This window comes from Drosophila kikkawai, chromosome 3R (genome assembly GCF_030179895.1).
Source record: "Drosophila kikkawai strain 14028-0561.14 chromosome 3R, DkikHiC1v2, whole genome shotgun sequence".
NCBI classification, from domain to species: Eukaryota; Metazoa; Arthropoda; class Insecta; order Diptera; family Drosophilidae; genus Drosophila; species Drosophila kikkawai.
The window spans coordinates 17,057,681-17,075,923 of NC_091731.1; the positions used below are offsets into that span (position 1 = coordinate 17,057,681).

The 18,243-nt window shown below is 40.9% G+C and overlaps 2 protein-coding genes across 3 annotated transcripts in view; one reads left to right on the plus strand and one right to left on the minus strand.

Moving 5' to 3' along the window:
* Window positions 1-18,145, plus strand: part of rn (rotund) — a 31,804-nt gene extending 13,659 nt beyond the window's left edge. The window contains exons 1-3 of one of the 2 annotated variants that reach the window (XM_070287290.1): window positions 13,955-14,767; window positions 15,542-16,583; window positions 16,835-18,145. In XM_070287290.1, the coding sequence (XP_070143391.1) occupies window positions 14,009-14,767; window positions 15,542-16,583; window positions 16,835-17,151 (2,118 nt within the window). In that variant the 5' untranslated portion in view covers window positions 13,955-14,008 and the 3' untranslated portion in view covers window positions 17,152-18,145. Of the gene's footprint in view, window positions 1-13,954; window positions 14,768-15,541; window positions 16,584-16,834 lie in introns of those variants that run through there. The other variant, XM_017182100.3, reaches the window with a different exon arrangement.
* On the minus strand, window positions 2,836-4,698 carry RacGAP84C (Rac GTPase activating protein at 84C). The gene is made up of 3 exons (XM_017182103.3): window positions 4,116-4,698; window positions 3,246-4,053; window positions 2,836-3,024 (listed from the first exon to the last, which is right to left on the minus strand). Exons 1-3 carry the CDS (start codon window positions 4,376-4,378, stop codon window positions 2,998-3,000), a joined length of 1,098 nt encoding a protein of 365 aa, XP_017037592.1. The 5' UTR covers window positions 4,379-4,698; the 3' UTR covers window positions 2,836-2,997.
* Window positions 18,146-18,243: the final 98 nt, after the last annotated feature.

An 18,243-nucleotide genomic window follows, 5' to 3' on the forward strand; every position in this document is an offset into this window, starting at 1 on the left:
TGCCACTTTCTTTCACATGCTTTTTGGGGGCTGGGGGTGCCATTTGCAACCAGTCTTTTTTTTTTTTGCAACTGACCAAAAATTATGTTCACCATTTTCGGGGCGCATGTCAGGGGCTTCATAGAGTTTTTTCCTTGCTCCGCAGGGAGATGAAAAATACACATTATATTCAAATTATTTTTTTAAATAAATAAATGAGAAATGTGATTGAATACAGAATTGGTTGAAATTTATTAAAAATTTATGAAGGACTTTAGCTCCTCAAACCTTGAATTACGAATCTATTTAAAGCATGAATATAATATTTACAAGTTTTCCAAACAGAAAAACCCTCGATTAACTTCATTCAAATGTCAATACACATATTTATCCATTAAGCCTCGCAGTCATATTTGAAAATGCCCGAGGTATAATGTTATATTAGCCATGATTTTGATGCATTCCATGCATACTAGTACTCGAAAGCACTTCACACATAAAATTCCAATCTCAAAATAAATATTTGCTTGCCCAGAATAAGTCCTTTTTGTAATTGAAATCCTTTAGGAATAAAATTAATCACGACCATATATTTTTTTAATCAAATATTTCTCTTATTCCACATAAAAAAACACTGTAAAAAATACAGTGAAGCCCCTGTGTTTATGGACCACATGCCGCGCCCACTTTGTTTTTTGGGCGAACAACACAAAGCTTACATAAAATTATAGAACACGCCTAGCAAAGGGGCAAAAAAGGGTTAAAAAAATTACTGAAATAAGCATAAAAATGTGCAGCGATTCCTCCCCCTATGTTATTATTAGCACCACGCTGAGTTTGTATTGGTGAGTTGTCTCTTCGTTTTTTTTTTTGACTTTATACGCATAATACGCTTTTATTATTTTTAAATGCAATTTTTTAGTTTTATTTGACATTTGCATTTCCCTTTTTTATGCATTCTTCTCCTGTTCTCTCAACTTTGTGCTCGCACACACACTAACACAATTACGCGAGTGGTCAGCGGGGGGCGTGGCACTGGCCCACACTATCAATTAGTGAATTACACGCGAACAACGAGCGGAAAATGCCCGAGCGGGCGGCAAAAAACAGCCGAGAAAATAGAAAAATTGCAAAAATTTGTTGCGCACATCAAACAGGGACGGACACACACAGGCAGACAGCATGTGTGTATGTGTGTGTGTGTGTGTGTTATTCCCCTCATTTAATTAACAATAAAAATAGGCTAAAAAGTCGTAAAAAAAGCAAAAACTGCACAGCGCCACGCACACTCACATACATTGCCGTCATGCCATTTGTTAAACAATTTTAACGCGCGCCCCCAAGTAGGCAATGCTTTTCGCACACACGAACACACACGCACACAAGCATCGTGCCGGCATTAAAATTTGATCCGATATAATACGTGAATTATGTAAACTATTTTTATTTTTGTTTTTCCTATTTATTTTTCCATTTTTTGTCCCCTCTCGCATTTCGCTGTACTTTTCCGCCACGGTATTGGTGCGCATCGGACCCGTGAGTGTGGATCGTTGGGCTGAGGAGTGTGCAGTGTCCATGGATGTGGCATTAGCATTTGGTTAACGCCGGCGTTAACGTGTCGCCCTGCAGCTGCCGAAGCGGTGGGAGCTGCAACAATTGCAGCCCACTTGCCATTTTTTAGCGGTTAGCAACAGGAGCGCATTGCCGTCCGCTGACCGCTCTCCTCGCACACTCTGCTGCTATCTCGCTTTGTGTTTATTTTCGATTGCATAGTATTATACATTATTCCCGACCATATATTGGTATAGAGAGAGGGAGTGGGGGAAGTATGGGTCTATTTATGCACTCGTCCAGTGCATTCGAGTGTTTTGTTTTGCCCTGCTCTGGCCCTGCTCTCCTCCTGGCCAGTTTTTTGCATTTAATGGCCCCGCAATTTTTTTGTTGAGCTGCCACTCACCAAATTGTTTTTAAAACGCTAAAACTTTTTTCTTGGCGCTTTAACTTATTTATGTTCGCATACGTGGCAAAATATTTTACTTTGTGCTTTGGTTTACGCTTCAAAGAAACATAAATATGGCAAATGGAAATTATTAATTTTTTACACACCTTTCTACGGCTGGGAATTAATCAATGTTTTCCGGAAAAAAACTGGAAATTCAATTAAAAATATGTATTAATGTTTCAATATTCAAAATATATAGTCATTACGTCGCTTCGGGCCATGATATATTATTTATGCAGTGCGAAAACGGTTTCAAGTCGCTCTTTTTTCTATATATTTTAGTAGTCCAATATGTAATATTAAAATTGCCAAAAAAAATGATATTTGATGGGTGATAAAGTAAATCTTCGTCAAGCGAAAAATTAAGAATGGCTTACGGCTCAGGCCTTTGGGCAGAAAAGCTATTAAAAATGATTAATTGGACTTTGGTAAATGTTTTTTTACTTGTATTTTTACAACGAATTTTTTAAAATATTATTTAGTATTTTTCTAATTTTTGAGTTTAAATATAATAGTTGAACTTATTGTATATTTTATGAAATTTGAGAAGAATAAACCGTATTAATATATATTGAAAAGTATTCTCTAAAAAAATGAGACTTAATTTCTATTAATAAATGTGGGAGAATAGTTTTTTTACCCTTGCAGGGTATTATCATTTTAGTCAGGAACATGCTAAGCAGTAAAGGAGTCATTTCCAATCCCTATAAATCAAGAATATATATAATCAGCACCAAAAGGCGATTCTTTCTAGACGTGCCCTAAAGAAAACAATTTTTGCAATTTTATTTTTCAGATTTCATAAGGGTTTTCATCGATCAAATTGTCAACAATTGTCAAAATTCTTGATGAACTTAATTTATTAACATTTATGGTAACCTAATACTGTATATAACTTAAGTGAAAATCATATAAAAAAAACGTTTAAAGCAGGGCCGAATTTGTAAATCATTCCTTGGACTGCAAGTGCTCTACATACATGATCAGTATCCAACTCTTCAGTCAATTGCCTTTCTCTACAAGTGGGTGCTGCTGAGGTTTACCTAAAATAAAAGGCATTAGTAAGCCCCTACTTGAAAGATCTTTCTGGCTTTTGCACTCAAGGAAATAAAGTGACAAAGACATTCAAATTATTCATCAGAATTCTGTGCATTCCTTCTTCTGAATCACATATGACACAATATATAAATAAAAAACTTTAATTTACTTTAGTTAAAATTAAAAACAGAAAGCCAGAAAGAGTAATATTTAACCATCATATTACCATAGATCTAAAGTAGGTCTTGAAGGAGCTCCAGCGCAGGTTGGATGAGTGCTCCCAGGGCCGTTGTCTGTAGTGCTCCTCGTAGTCACAGGTGCTGCCCATGGGTGAGGGTACAGGGTGCACCTCCAGAAATTGAGCCCAGAAATCAGATGGCAGGAGAAGCAACACCTTCAGCACCTGCTGCCATACAACCACATTTACCAGGTTCAAATCTAGATCTCCAAAGAGAGTGGGGGCAAAGATCACGGCCAGATTGTTGACCGTCATTCGGACGGGCGGGCTGTCGGCCACTCGCTGCCAGTGAAGCATCAGGTAGGCCAGCGTGTCCCTGTGGGCCTGCTGCAGGTCCTGGACGGCCAGATAGACCGCCTCCTCCACCGCCAGCGGATCCTCCAGGTGCGTCGCCTCCTCGAAATCCCTGCGATGGTAGATAGGTATCAGGGGGTGGATCAGCTGCCGCAGGAACTCCTTCACGCAGCAGCACAACGTGTGTATGTCCTTGTTGCCCAGATGCGGTGTGGACTTGCCCCGGATCAGCTTCTGCCGCAGGCGCTTGCACTTCTCCCGCGTCGAGGAAACGCGGTAGAGTCCCTCCTGTTGCAGGCCTCGGGCCTCCACCTCTGTCACGCAGTGGACTATGAGGGCTGGCACCATGGGCGCCACCCGAGGCGCGTAATCGCTGAGATTGCCCCGCTTTGTGGTTATCTGTGGCTGCGGGATGCAGTTCACCGTTAGCTGACGGGAGCAGGCTATGTGGCAGCGGAGTGGACACGACCGGCAACGCAGACTGGCCATGGCAAAGCGGATCCTGCAAGGAGATGGGACTTGAACCCTCTGCAAGGATAATGACCTAAGTGCATGAGGACTCACCGCTTCCGACAGTGCACGCAATGACCCACGTTGTAGTAGTAGGACTTTAGCTTGAAATTGTGCTCCCTTAACAGGCCAGAGTGCGACTGGGCGCAGGTGGGGTAGTAGTCGAGTCCCTCGGTGGACAGGCCATCGCTGCCGCTGGGGTTCATGTCCACATGATCCTGCAGCGAATCCAGGGACTGTGACCCGTACATCCGGAAGTGTGCGCTGAGATCATCGTAGGAGCTATACTCCCGCAGTAGCCGCATCTTGTTCTGCATGGTTGAGCAATCCGGAGGCGACTAAACGCGGACTGGGACGGCGTCGCTTCTCGAACCTCCTCGAATCCAGAAGCCGATTATCGCCGATTGATTCAGCTGTTTTCTTTCCCTTGTCACTTGGAGCGATTTCCGAAGCGCCACTGCCTCGTATTGAGTCAGAGGCTTAGAAATTGTCGCCTTGTTTCTTGGAATATTTATCGCTAATGTTTATTTAGACTGCCGATTTGTTTGGAATCAGGTGAAACTGCTGAATCCAAGTTGCTCCGAGCAGCACAACTTAACCAGGGCCCACTGTAACTTGTCACATTTTGTTATTACACAAACCAAAAGACTCACTGAGATTAGAAATTTCTAGTTAATCAGATGGAGTTGAAATTGTTAAGTTTTTAAGTTTTTTTATTAATTCATTACACTACATATATCTTTACTTTATGTAAAAAGCAAAGGCTTTAAGATTTTCTTTCTTTATGTATCAAAAATTAGATTACTTAAATAGTTTCAATTGAAATTTTAAGGTAAAATATTGTATGTCTTTATACTTTAGATTAATGTGTAAATTAACTTACTTGATCCTACAAGTTATTTGGATTTTGTGAAACAAAACCCAAAACAATAGTGTCCAATGGAACCTGCATACCTTAAATAAAACAAAAATAAAGTAAACAATAAACAATCAAACTTCTCTTAAGCCGCTACTCTGAAGAGTTGTATGTCAGGCAGAGATTCAATGTCACGATACGAACGAAAAATCCCAAAAACCAAAGAGATCCTACAAAATGAAGCTGAAAAAACAATTTGCTAAAGTATCAATGAATTCTAAGCGCACCGAAAATGGCTCAATGGCGACGCTAAATGGATGAAAAATTCATGGAAAAATCGTTTTGCGGCCACCAGACATACTAGAATGCAACCAGCAAAAATGTGCCACGAAAAAACGCAGCCGGTTGATGTGAAGCGAGAACGCAGCACGTCAAAAAGCGAAAATGTTGAATCTATATGGTGTTGGAAAAACACAAAAAACCTTGTAGCGAGAAAATAAAAGAATTAGAAGCTTAGCGGAGTGAGTTTTTGGGGTATAAATTTCTGTTTGTGGGAGTTTATTGACTGCCAGTGAGTGATCTTCGTGCTGGGATAATGGGCCATTATTCTGCTTTAAAATATTTAAAGTATTTAATTTTTGAAAATTAAGAGTCTCGAAAAGCGGAAAATAATCGGGGCGCTTTTCAATTTCAGATGAAAAGCAGCGGCAGTGGCAGAAAAATTAACGAACAGAACGGGAAATTTGATTTTTGTACTTTTTCGTAGTCGTTTTTTAGGCGTCAGCTGCAGTGACGCCGCGGCGTTGTTGTATGTGTGTGTATGTGTGTTTGGGCTTTTGAGATAGTGTGAGTGGGCTGAGTGGGCTGAGGTCCTGAAAGGATGGTTGCCACATTGAATTCGTAGTTATTAATGCGTATTGAAATGAACATATATAGAGCTCTGAGTGAGAGTGTGTCTCTCTCTCGCTGTGTGTGTGTGTGTGTATGTAGTATTCATAATTGCACTTGTATGGGTTTCTATCTGCCACTGCAAGTGTGTGTGTGAGGATGCCTGTTTTGTTTGTATTCAAAGTCCACAAATACGAGTCACGCATCGCAATAAGCCCATGCAAACCCACACCCTCAACACCAATTCCAAAAATGCTTTTTTGCACTTTTTATGTTGCGCCCGTATGTATGTGTATATGTTTTCCGATCTGTGTGTGTGTGTGACTGTCCGGTGCGTTGCGTATTCAAAAAAACAGAAACACACAACAAAACAGCATAAAAAATGTTTGGACATCCAACAAAACATGCAACAAAACGCAAAAAAAAAAGGAGGAAAAGCAAAGCCGAACGACGAGAATTGGACAAAAACGAGTGCGAAAAAATGGCATCAAAGCACGTTGACAGTGTTGCCACGTGGTGATACTTAATTTTTCACACACAAAACTTGAACAAAAAATGCTATTGCAGGCGAACACTTTGTTGGGCAGTGTAGCGGAATTTATTGAGAATATTTGGGGCTAAATGAAGAAGTCACAGATTGTTATTTAAGGGACTTTATCTAGAATGATTTTCAGAAGCGATTAGTTAAATATATTTTTTAATGTTTTGCTAAAAAAAAATATATCACAAAAATGTACAGATTTTCGAAAAGTGTTTCTTTTTGTAAAAAATTTCATTAAACTAAAATCCCACTAAAAAAATAGTATCAAAAGACGGCTCTTAAATATATATATATATATAAGTATATATATATTTCTTTTTGTTGGAATAAATTCATTTTTATTATTAAAAGTAAATCTACAATTTATATTTTTTATTTATGAGTGCTTTAATTGCTCAATTATCTAAAAATCCCCTTTAAATTTCAATAAAACAACATCTCAACCGTCATTCGTCTAACCCAATTCTAGTTTCACTCTAAAAAACAACAATTTATAATAAATTGTATTTTTCAATGGCAACTCTGCTATTTTTTAACATTTCTCCTCTTTCTTTCTCAGCCCCTCTCTTTCTCCCTTAAAAAAAAGAACCTAAAAAACAAAATCTAAAAGCGAAAATACAAAGGCAAATGCAACAGCAAAAGCAATATCAGTTGAGGGTCGGTGGGGAAATGCTTGCAAATAAAAAAATAAACCAAATAAAAAAAACGTCGATTGTGTTTTGCAAAACGGGGGTCAAAATGCACAAGGTGCAAGCGAGATGGCGCGATATGGAAAGGAAAAAATTTATTTCCTGTGGCAGGAAAAAAATCCGGACGACTAAAAAAAAAAAAAAGAAATGCGAAAGAGGGGCGGCCGAGAGAAAAAATGCACAGCGAATGGAAATGGAAAAAATGCTGGGAAAAAAATGCCGAGCGAAAAAGAGAGTTGAGGCAAGGTTGCAATGCGAAAAAAAGAACTTAGAAATATCAGCAGCAGCAGCAGCAGCAGACGAGCGTCGACGATGGCAGCAGAGCAGGCCAGGAGGGGAGGCGGTGTGTGGTGGAGTGCAGGAATGGGTGCGAAAGGTGGGGCTGGTATTGAAGGGGGGACTTCCCCGGAGTGGGGGTGGTTGAATGTGAGGTGGTTGCTGCTGGCAGTTAAGCCAACGCGGTGGCTTAGGTCAGGGCGGAGGCTGCTGCCTATCTCCCTCCTCTTTATCCTTGCTGCCCCGAGGTGTGCTTCCCCTTTCTCGCATTTCCTTTATTTTTTTGGGAATTTTTCTTTTTTTTTAGCTTGGTAGCCCATGTCAGACTGATTGAGTGCTAGAAAGCGCAACCACAGAAATGAGGCGACCACCAAAAACAGTTGCCTACATCGCGGCGCTAGCCATTAATCTCTGCCTTCGTCGTTGTTGTTGTTGTTGTTGCATCTTTTCGCTAAAATATTGGTTAATTACTAAACTGCTGCCCCGCTTTGATTAATTCTATAATTTGCAGTTGAAATAATTGTTGTTAACTGCTGAACAGTGACAACAAATAAATAGCAAAAACAAAATGCAAACACAAATGGCAAAGTCACCGCTATCTCTTTCACTCTCACACTTAGCTGGACCTCTCGCTTGCGCAATAAAAATTAAAAAAAAAAAGAAAATAGCAAAAACAAAAAACAAGTACGTTCGCATCAAAGTCGAACAAAACAAAATGCAAAAAAAAAAAAGGACACTGGGCTGGGGCAGACAGGATATTTGGGGCGGCAAAGGCTAACAGCGAAAAAATGTCCAATGCGTCTGTGTTAGTGAGTGTACTGTATGTGTACATACATATATACGGGCTATGGTGTGCGTGGGTTTGTCGCCGGCGCAAAAAATTCCCCTTTATTTTTTACACAATTTTTTTCCGCGTTTTTTAGAGGCCCCCTCCCCTATCCTACCCCCCCCCTTCCATTTTTTCCTTTTTTTTTTTTGAGGACTTTGAGTTTGGGTCAATGTTGGCATTGCTTTTGTTGTTGTTGTTATTGCTGCTGCTGCTGCTGGCAGGTGGCAGCGCTGCCGGCGTCGCAGCATTTGAATAGCGCCAGCAGAGCAGCCAACTGCGACGTCAACCGCCCGCCGCCCGCCGCCTATGCAACCGAAAACTTTTTTTCCTTTTCCTTCTTTTCCCTGTGTGCGTTTGAATATTTTTTCGGTTTTTGTTGTGTTTTCCATGCTTTTTTTTTAGCGCTGCTGCTGCGAAGTTACCGCCTGTGTGTGTCGGTGTGTGTCGGCCGGCGGCGGCGGCCTTTAGTAAGCCAGGCCCACAGCCTCCCACACACACAGAGAGCAGGCAGGACCCACTCTGCCGCTGCGTTTTGAAATTGCCGCCGTGGTGTTAGTGCGCGCTTTGTCTGTCTGCCGCCTGCCTGCCTGCCTGCCTGCCTGTCGATGCTGCGTCGCCGCCCGTGCATCTGTGTTTGTGTGCGTGGCTCGCCCCCCAAAAATATATTGTTTCAGATTTTTTCATCATCGCTTTAGTTGAGTTTTTACATTGGTGACGGATCGTGCTCTCGACGGCGGCACGCTGGCCAAGACCGTTCAGTCTGCTCCGTGTTTTTTCTCCGTGCGCAACATGTTCCTTGAGATGTCCTCGCACACTGGCACTGGCACTAACACTATTGCCGTTACTAATACCACTGACCGTGCGGCGTCAGCGAAATAACAACACGAAAACATCACGAAAAACGTCTTCGGAAAAACGCCTTCGCCGCCGCCAGGGAAAGAAAAAGTATCTCAGCCGCAAGGAAAGCGTAAAAAATACTCGTAGGCCACAGCAACAAAAAGAAAAACAGAGAAATCGCACACATACACACACACACAACATTGGGTTTTTCTTGACTTGGTCTCGGTTTCCGCTTCCGTTTCCGGTGGAACGTGTACGTGTGCGCGCTTTTTAGACGCTTTCCGGCTGCCCCTTAGAGTGTCTGTGTGTATGTGTTTATTTATTGTTGGCCAAGAAAAAAATAGATGTGTGTGCGTGTCGGTGTGCGAGTATCTTAAGGATACGCGGCTTTTCTTGGTCACGTGCGGAAAACTCCGAGGAAGAAAAGCCAAGCACAGCTGGCATTGTTTTGCCCCAGCAAAAGTGTGTGTGTGTGTGTGTGTGTGTGTGTGAAGTGTGTTTGGGAGCTTTACATATAAATAATAAATGTTCTTCGCCGGTCGACAGTGTGAGAGTGTGTGTGTTCGCACAGCATATCAGCTGTTCCTTGTGTTCAATATCAAGGTCAAAGCAACGCTCGCCACTTGCGTGTCAACAAAGGATTTCCCGCAATAAATTCGATTGACAAATATGAATTTACAAACTTAAATTGAAAGCCAAGAGCAAGAGGACATAATGGTTTATTAAATAATGACTTTATAAATACAAGTTTCTAATAAAAAATTTAATTACGCATTCTGTACGGTTTGGAGTTCAACTTTCTGTGATTTGAATTGTTAGAATCTGCCCTTTGCTTAAGTCCACAAAATCTTTACCTTTAAGGAGCACAAATTAATCGCCAAGAGCTAAAGGACCCTTTTTTTGTCTTGAATTATTTATCAGCAATTTCAGTTTTCCCTTTCTTTTGTTTATTATTTCCACAACATACAAAATTATTTGCTGAAATTTTAAACTGATTTCTAAATTATAATTAAAAAGGAGTATTAGATTTTAACCTAATGATTAATATATAATTTAAAGTGTTTTCAATATGAAAGTCCAAAAGTTTTCGGGGTTATTAAAGAAATAGTAGTCTTGAATTAAGTTATTAGATACTAGATTTTTTTTTTAATAAACGGTTTAGTAATAGATTCGTTTATTATTCATTTTAGTCGAATTCAGAGTGAGGACTAAGGTATTATGTAGATTTTTTAATCAGTTTGTCAGAGAAAATTTCACCAATATTTTAAAAAATACTTTAACAAATATTTGCCATGAAATCATAGTTATAAATTCGAAATTTCCAAAAGATTTTAAGCAAATCAAGAATTAATTTTTTATTGTATTTATTTTATTTTCAAGAATTCTGTTACATTTTTCCATATTTTAAACAGTTTCATAAATATTTTATATTTAATATACTAATTTTCGTTGCTTCTTGGAGTTTACTTTTTATGCTGAAATACTTCTTAAAGTGTGAAATTGTCAGTTGGGAAACATTTCTAATACAAATCTACTACTAAATAAATAAAGAAATTGCCATAAAACATTACATTTCTACATTAATAACACAAAATGATTTGATTTTATTCTGTGATCCGCAAGTTCGCTGGTTTGTCATTAGTTTTCAATTGATGATCCTAATCAAAATCAGAAAACCCGCTGACCTGTCAGGTCCACTTTCTCAAGCCAAACCACATTTCCAAAAGCTCGCTGACCAAAGACTTTTCCGCTTGACTGGACTGATTCGAGCCTCGAGTGGATCTGAACCAATCAGCCTGAAGTTAATTGGGCAGCTCGAAACACCTGATTCGGGGCTGGTCCAGCAGGCTGGTTTTCCGGGACCTCGACACCCGATATGCTGAGAAGATCCTGGGGCCACCGCCAGAGTGAGATTTCGGGGTATTAATCGCTTCGATCCGACGAGGAACAGATGCCCTCCTGCTTTCGGCTGATGAGGTCAGAAATCATGGGGACCTCCGATCAGTTAATCAAAGACTAGCGCGGCGTCAACATCGCATAACGGATCCCCGGGCGTAGACTTCTAATAGGCTGAACTCATAATTTTTAATTACGCCAAGCTCACATAATATTAATTGCATATTTTAAGTGATGTGAAATTAATTAATGATTAGTGCAAACAGGCAGACAAAACAAACTCCGATGGCAAAACGTGAAATTAAATATCATTAAAATGCATAAGAAACTGGTCATGTAAAAAAGGCGGACACAAAGAAAAAATTATTAAAATTATATCGCATAACATCGGGCAATGCATTTTTCATCAACTGACGAAAAAAAAGCGAAATATTTTTGTGATTCTGGACGAGTTAATACAAAAACCTAAAGAGCGGTGTGAAAAATGCATTAATCAGAATTAAACAACAAAAAATTTAACAAAAACATACAGCAACAACAGCGAATTATGAATAATAAAAGAGCGCGCAGAACTTTTTACACAATTTTCAATTAATAACATCCCCCGCAATGTGTGAGGTAATGCGCCTGGAGAGCCGGGCGAAAATATTGCCAAACCGCTAAATGTTAATTAGTTAAAAGCCCAAACTACGCATTAACACAAACGGAAAACAGCCCCCCCGCTGTCCCGAGCCAGCATATGAAAAACCAACCCAAACTCGGCCCGATTGCAAATGCAAACACAGACAGAGCATCATATTTCCCCAGTTTTTAATATATTTTTTTCCTTTTTTTGCCTTTTGTTTGTGATTTTGTTCAGTTTTTCATTTTTATTTCATCTTTACATTATGTGCAATCCTCTTATGTACACGCCTATGCAGAATGTTTGTTCAGTCTTCTATATAAATTAAATGCTTGCATCAAAAAACGTCAATATTTAGCTAACCAGTAAGGGGAAAAGGATATCACACCACCTGGCTGGCAATGGCAGGTGTGGGTACACACATTTCTCTATATATCCTTTTGTGTGGAAATGAGAAATGTGCTCCATAATGGCCATAGATCACTTGGCTAGAAGTTACTGTCACCTTAACACAGCCGATGGGAATCCATTTATTAAAAATAAATTAAAAGGACCCGCGAGCAGAATCCTCATTTAAATTCAATTCGCATTTCAACGGCATTCCGCGGCCGATTGTCATGTCAATTAAATCTCGGAGACCTCTCAACTCTTACATATCAATTTCATAAATAATTCGTTAATCAGGAATGTGTTAATTCCGTAATTAAAGCCCAAACCACAAAATGTTCGATCGAAGCCAGAGTAAACACACGCGAAAAGTGTTGACAAATCTATTTTTTAGTCGTCATTTTTCCGAATCGGAAAATCTAACCCACAAAAATGCAATTCAAGGCCAATGCTGCGCATCAGCTGCTATCTAAACTAACTAATAAAAACAAGATGAAAAACAGCCACACGAACATCACGTTAGTACAAACACAACGCTCAAACCATGAATGAATAATTTGTCGCGTTTAGAAATAGAAAATCTCAAATTGGAGCATTTCAAATACAATAAAAGCAGCAGGGCAAAAAATACCATCGAGGACTTTCACCTGGAAAATTCCACAGGATGTCTGCGGCATGTCTGCGCCTGAATGACTGTCTAACCGAAAAAAAATATATATATGTATAGCAAACTGGGGAGGGAAACTGAAAAAGCAGCGGCAGGCATTTATACAAATATATAGAAAAAAATCTAATCGAAGTCGGACCAAAAAGAGGAATGCATAGAAAATAGAAAACGGAAAAGCGGAGAGCGCTGAAAATCGTGGCGAAAAAATATTCCTGTCGCGCGAAAAAACGTTAACGGGGGATAAGAAAAAAATTGTGAACAGGCGTAGCAATTGAAAATGCAAAATAAAAAGTAAAATTTGCGACAAAAAAATGGCGTTAGATTTAGGACAACAAAAGCGAAGACAAAAAGTCGCTTTTCCGGCTCGACGGTGCAGTCAGTCGGGACCAAAGCGTTTTTGCGGTCTCGTCTCGCAGGTTTTCAGCTGAGCTCCGTTTTTGTTATTCCCCCTTTATTTAATATTGGCTTTGGCAGTTGTGGCAGAATGTCAACAAAGCGCTCAAGCGTCCGCGTAGTTCCAGCAATTTTATTCTATTCCGCAAATTGTTGCTTTGGCATTCATTAAACGCTAAACTAGGTGGAATTCTGGAAAGGATTTGCTGACTGGAGAATTGTGTTTGAAAATCCAGTTAACATTGTTATGGCCAATACAATTATTTCAAGAAGCTATAAAAGAAAAATATTTCTTTTGGGAAAATCAAAAGACAGTTTGCCCTTAATAAGATCTGAGAAGAAGGACATATCTGAAACGATTTTTGGCTTTACAATTTAATGATACTGCAACTTGCGAAGCATAACGTTTCTAAACCATAAAAAAATTAAAATAAAGAAGTCTCCGTAAAATCTAAACACTAAATCCCTGATCTACGGTCAAATATTACGTATACGCCCCATAATTTTCGTGAACTACTCCTTGAAAACAATATCAAGGCTAAAAGTTTACCCAAATTCATTATTATTTATAAAAACAATAATAATAAATTATAAATCTGTATAAAAACTTCAGAAATCAAACTAAAATTTATCAACACAAAATCCAAAAATTACGCATACGCCCGGTATTCTTCTTGAACTGTATATTTAAAACGAACATAAAATCTAAAACTCTCCCAAATTCAGTAAATAAAATATGTTTGACTAAATATAAATAATAATAAATAATAATAAATCTATGTGAAAACTTTAGAAATCAAAGTAAAAGTAATTAAAACCAAGTTTAAAAGTTACGCATACGCACGGTATTCGTCTTAAACTACGCCTTGAAAGCAATATCAAGTAAATTCACTAAATAAAATCTCCTCAATTAAATAAAAATAATAATAATTAATACATCTATACGAAAACTTCAGAAATCAAAAGTGAAAGAAATCAAATACTGAAAACATTAACCTAAAATCATAAAGTGCGAGGACTGAGAGGAATCTAGAAAGCCAAATTGGATTTAATAAGCAGCCAAATGGAGGGCCGTCTGATCGAGTACCGTCCGATAGGCGGTGGCCTCGACTACCACCACAACTCACCGCTGATCGGGGAGATACCGCCCGCCGGCGGGGACTACTCGCACGCCGTGCACAGGTCCATCGACCACCTGCGGAACAGTCTGAACGAGCGCGTCGCCCTGGGTCCCCTGAGCGTCTTCTCCAACACGGCGGATCTGCGGAACTCCGTCCTCAGCTACAGCCAGCAGCCCCAGCAGCAGTCCCACCCAGCGCACCAGCAGCAACAACAGCAGCAACAGCATCCGCATCCCCATCCGCAGCAGCAACAGCACCAGTACCACTTGGTTCCAGACTCGAAGCCGAGCATCACGAACCTGGAAAGTAGCGTCACCTCTGCGACGGTGGCCAGCGGACCGGTGAGCAGCACCCAGAAGCATGTCAACGAGGCGGTGGTCAGCAGCAGCAGCGGCAGCTCCTCGGGCGCCGTCACCGCCACCGGAACGGCACCCACTGGCTCCACCAGGGGCCGAAAGTCGCGTATTTATCCCAATCCCAACCAGCACATCGTCGTGACCAGCAACAGCGTAGACAATGGCGGCATCCGGATGCAAAATGCCACGCTGAACGAAAGGAATGCCCAGAATCCGGTCACTGGGGCTGGGGCTGGAGCTGGCGGTACTGGGGTCGTGGCAGCGACAGCGGGATCCGGGAACGGTATCTCCTCCTCCACTAGTTCGCCGCATCACATGTCCCAGCTGGACGTAAAGGATACCAAGGTGGTTACATGGTTCAGAGCGTGGGTGAATTTGTTGATTAACTAAAGGAGACTTTAGTTAAACACAAAAGCAATATTAAATTTGTTTGAATTAATTTAATTTCTTATTTACAATGTCAAAAACAAATGTGATAAGATATTTTTGTGTTTTTTGGGATAAACTTTTTCTAATGAAGTCCTGAGCTTACAAAAACCTTCAGGATATAATACCAAATATTACTTTGACTAATCATTTCAATTTCCAACAAGCTGAGATTGATAAATCATTCATATTCACTTAGTTACACCTTAAAAGAGATATTTTATTAAGTATAAATCTAGTACTCAATGCTAGTCTTTGTTTTTTGTTTTTATAAATTAAAATGAATACAAATCTTAGGAAGCTTTTGTATTAAGGACAATTGGTTTCTTTAAACAAATGATATACAAACAAATCATAAATCCTATTCGGTTCGCTATAGGAGTTGTTAGTGTTCGCATTGATCTTCCGGTTAGCGAGGACTGTATCCTTGAGTTCAGCATTCATAGGGAGTAAGAAAAAAAATGGATATAATACTTTTGCGATATGTAAGTTTAAATATTAAAAATTTATGTTAGAACATTTTTGGGAAGAATTAAATTGATTGTAACTTTTCATTAACACTTTAAACTGGTTTCTGAAGAATCTGAAACAGTTTGATAATGAATGAACTCGTTCAGCCAGCAGCTAGCCAGCTAGGAACTCAGTCTTTTAAATTTTAACCCAAACTTAAATATCCACATTTGTTCTCCGCAGATCTTCAGCTCGAAGGCGGACCTACAGCTGCACACGCAAATCCATATGCGGGAGGCGAAGCCGTACAAGTGCACGCAGTGTTCAAAGGCGTTCGCCAACTCGTCGTATCTGTCGCAGCACACGCGGATCCACCTGGGCATCAAGCCGTACCGCTGCGAGATCTGCCAGCGCAAGTTCACGCAGCTCTCGCACCTGCAACAGCACATCAGGACGCACACGGGCGATAAACCGTACAAGTGCCGGCATCCCGGCTGCCAGAAGGCCTTCTCGCAGCTCTCGAACCTGCAGTCGCACTCCCGCTGCCACCAGACGGATAAGCCCTTCAAGTGCAACTCCTGCTACAAGTGCTTCTCGGACGAGCCCTCGCTCCTGGAGCACATACCCAAGCACAAGGAGTCCAAGCACCTGAAGACGCACATCTGTCAGTACTGTGGCAAGTCCTACACGCAGGAGACCTACCTGACTAAGCACATGCAGAAGCACGCCGAGCGGACGGACAAGAGGCCACCGATTGTACCGGGCAGTGCAGCTGCCCTGGCAGCGGCTGCCGCTGCCGCCAATCCCGCCAACGGACCTCCTCAGCAGACGCCCACCAATACCCAATCCGCCGCCGCCGCCGCAGCCGCTCAGCACCAACGCAATAACCTGGGCCTTCCACCCGTTTCCATAGCGCCCAGCGATAATGGCTATTGGCCCAAGGTGAGTCCGGACTCTGCCGCTGCCGCCAATGCCATGGAGGTGATGCATCAACAGCAGCAGCAGCAGCAACAGCAGCAGCAACAACAGCAGCAGCAGCAACAGGCCCATCATCATCATCCACAGCACGGAGTGCCCCCGCAGCAACATGTCCCGCCACAGCAGCAGCAGCAACAACAACAGCAGCAACAGCACCATCATTCACAGCAGCAGCAGCCGCCGCCGCAGCATGGCATGGAGGCGCACTACGTCCAGCCGACGGCGCCGAACAGCGCCCAGAGCAATGGGCACGGAACGGAGCTGCAGACGCACCATCGCATGCCGGATCCAGTGCGGGAGGATATAGGTGAGAGATGCACTCTTTATATATTTTAAGAGAGATTTAAAAATAATATTAAAGCTCTTTGGGTTGCTCGTAATCTTGACTCAACCTTTATGAGAGCTCTTATAATTTTTATTAAGTTAAAAACACTTTTTTTTTAAGAAATTTTAAAATCATTTTTATACTTAATTTTCCGACGGCAGAGGAGCTTAAAAATTGTTTGGTAATATTATTGTAACCCTCGACTTTGCTTTCCATTTTTTTCCTCTTTCCAGTTTCGACTCCCAGCGCCGTGGGCCCCTACGATGCAGCGTCCATTGCCAAGAGCGCCAGCAACTCGGCCTTCACGCCGATCAACTCCATGCCGCCGCACCTAAATTCGCTGAGCCACCATCCGATGGCCCAGCGGCCCTATCTCTACGATGCCATCAGCTTCCCGAACAAGAACGTGAACCAGAACAATGCCAACGCGTTCCCCAACCAGCTGATCTCGCTGCACCAGATCCGCAACTATGCCCACCAGCCGGCGGGCCTGATGGCCGGCGAGCACCTCCTGGGCGTGAGCGTGGGCCCGGGCAAGGAGAAGGGGTAGCTAGGGTCGTACTTCTAAGTTTCGCGTTAACAGACCACGATTATTTATCCCAGCAAGGACGAGGCGTGCATTCCTGTACAGTATTAATTTGTAGTTAGTCGTAGAGCGTTAGGGACTGATGGTAGTTTCGACAGGTTCTGTTTCGGTTAAGGTAACTGGAGGTTAAGCCACAATGCGTATTCTGATTTGACTAACACCGTCCAAGCCTAAGTTTACACGATGTCTCGGAATATGAACTCCACCCTCTGTCCGGCAAAAGTCTCTCCCTCCCATCCATAAGTTGTCCAAGACGTCGTCTATATGGCTCAGTATGTATATATAATTGATAATGTATTTATTTTCGATGCACAAACGGATCTCGCAGTCCTGAATCAATGGCAGAGTTGAAATCAGAAGCTGCAAACTACGCCGATATATGTACATAAATATACATCAACCTAAAGAAACTAACCGGCAAAAGTAATTTACATTAAATCTTCATAAATATATATAAATATATATTTGTTTACGTGTATCGTATTAAATTCAGAAATTTCTGAAAGAAGTTTCTCGTGAACAAAACAAAATAAAATAAAGTTAATTAAAATTCAAAACTATAGATGGAACTATGCGATAGATGAAAAAACTATTTTGACAGAACATTTTCTAAGTACATAGATGTTGGCAGAGGCAAAACCCGAAGACGGATTCAAACAGAGAGCCCACACAGAGATGTTGTATTACTTTTTTGGAAAGACTGAAGTGATCAAAATTAACGAAAAAGAAAAAGAAAACCGAACACCATAAGGATAAAGATAAAGCTAACGATATCAAACATTTTAAAGAGAGTTTTTACCGCAGTTACTAAGCAAAACTGAATGTGTCCTATAAAATTTCGTACTAAATGGCAGAAACTAAACCTAAATACGAGTATGGCAACATCAAATGTAATGTATTATTAACTAAAGTAATTTTAACTTTAATATTAATATAAATCTAACTAAATATTAACTAACCCATAGCTAGTGTTTAACTCCAGAATGCAATCTCAATGTAAAGAAAACAAAAGCAAAAACAAAACCACAACAAAATACCTACCTTGTAAGTGAATAG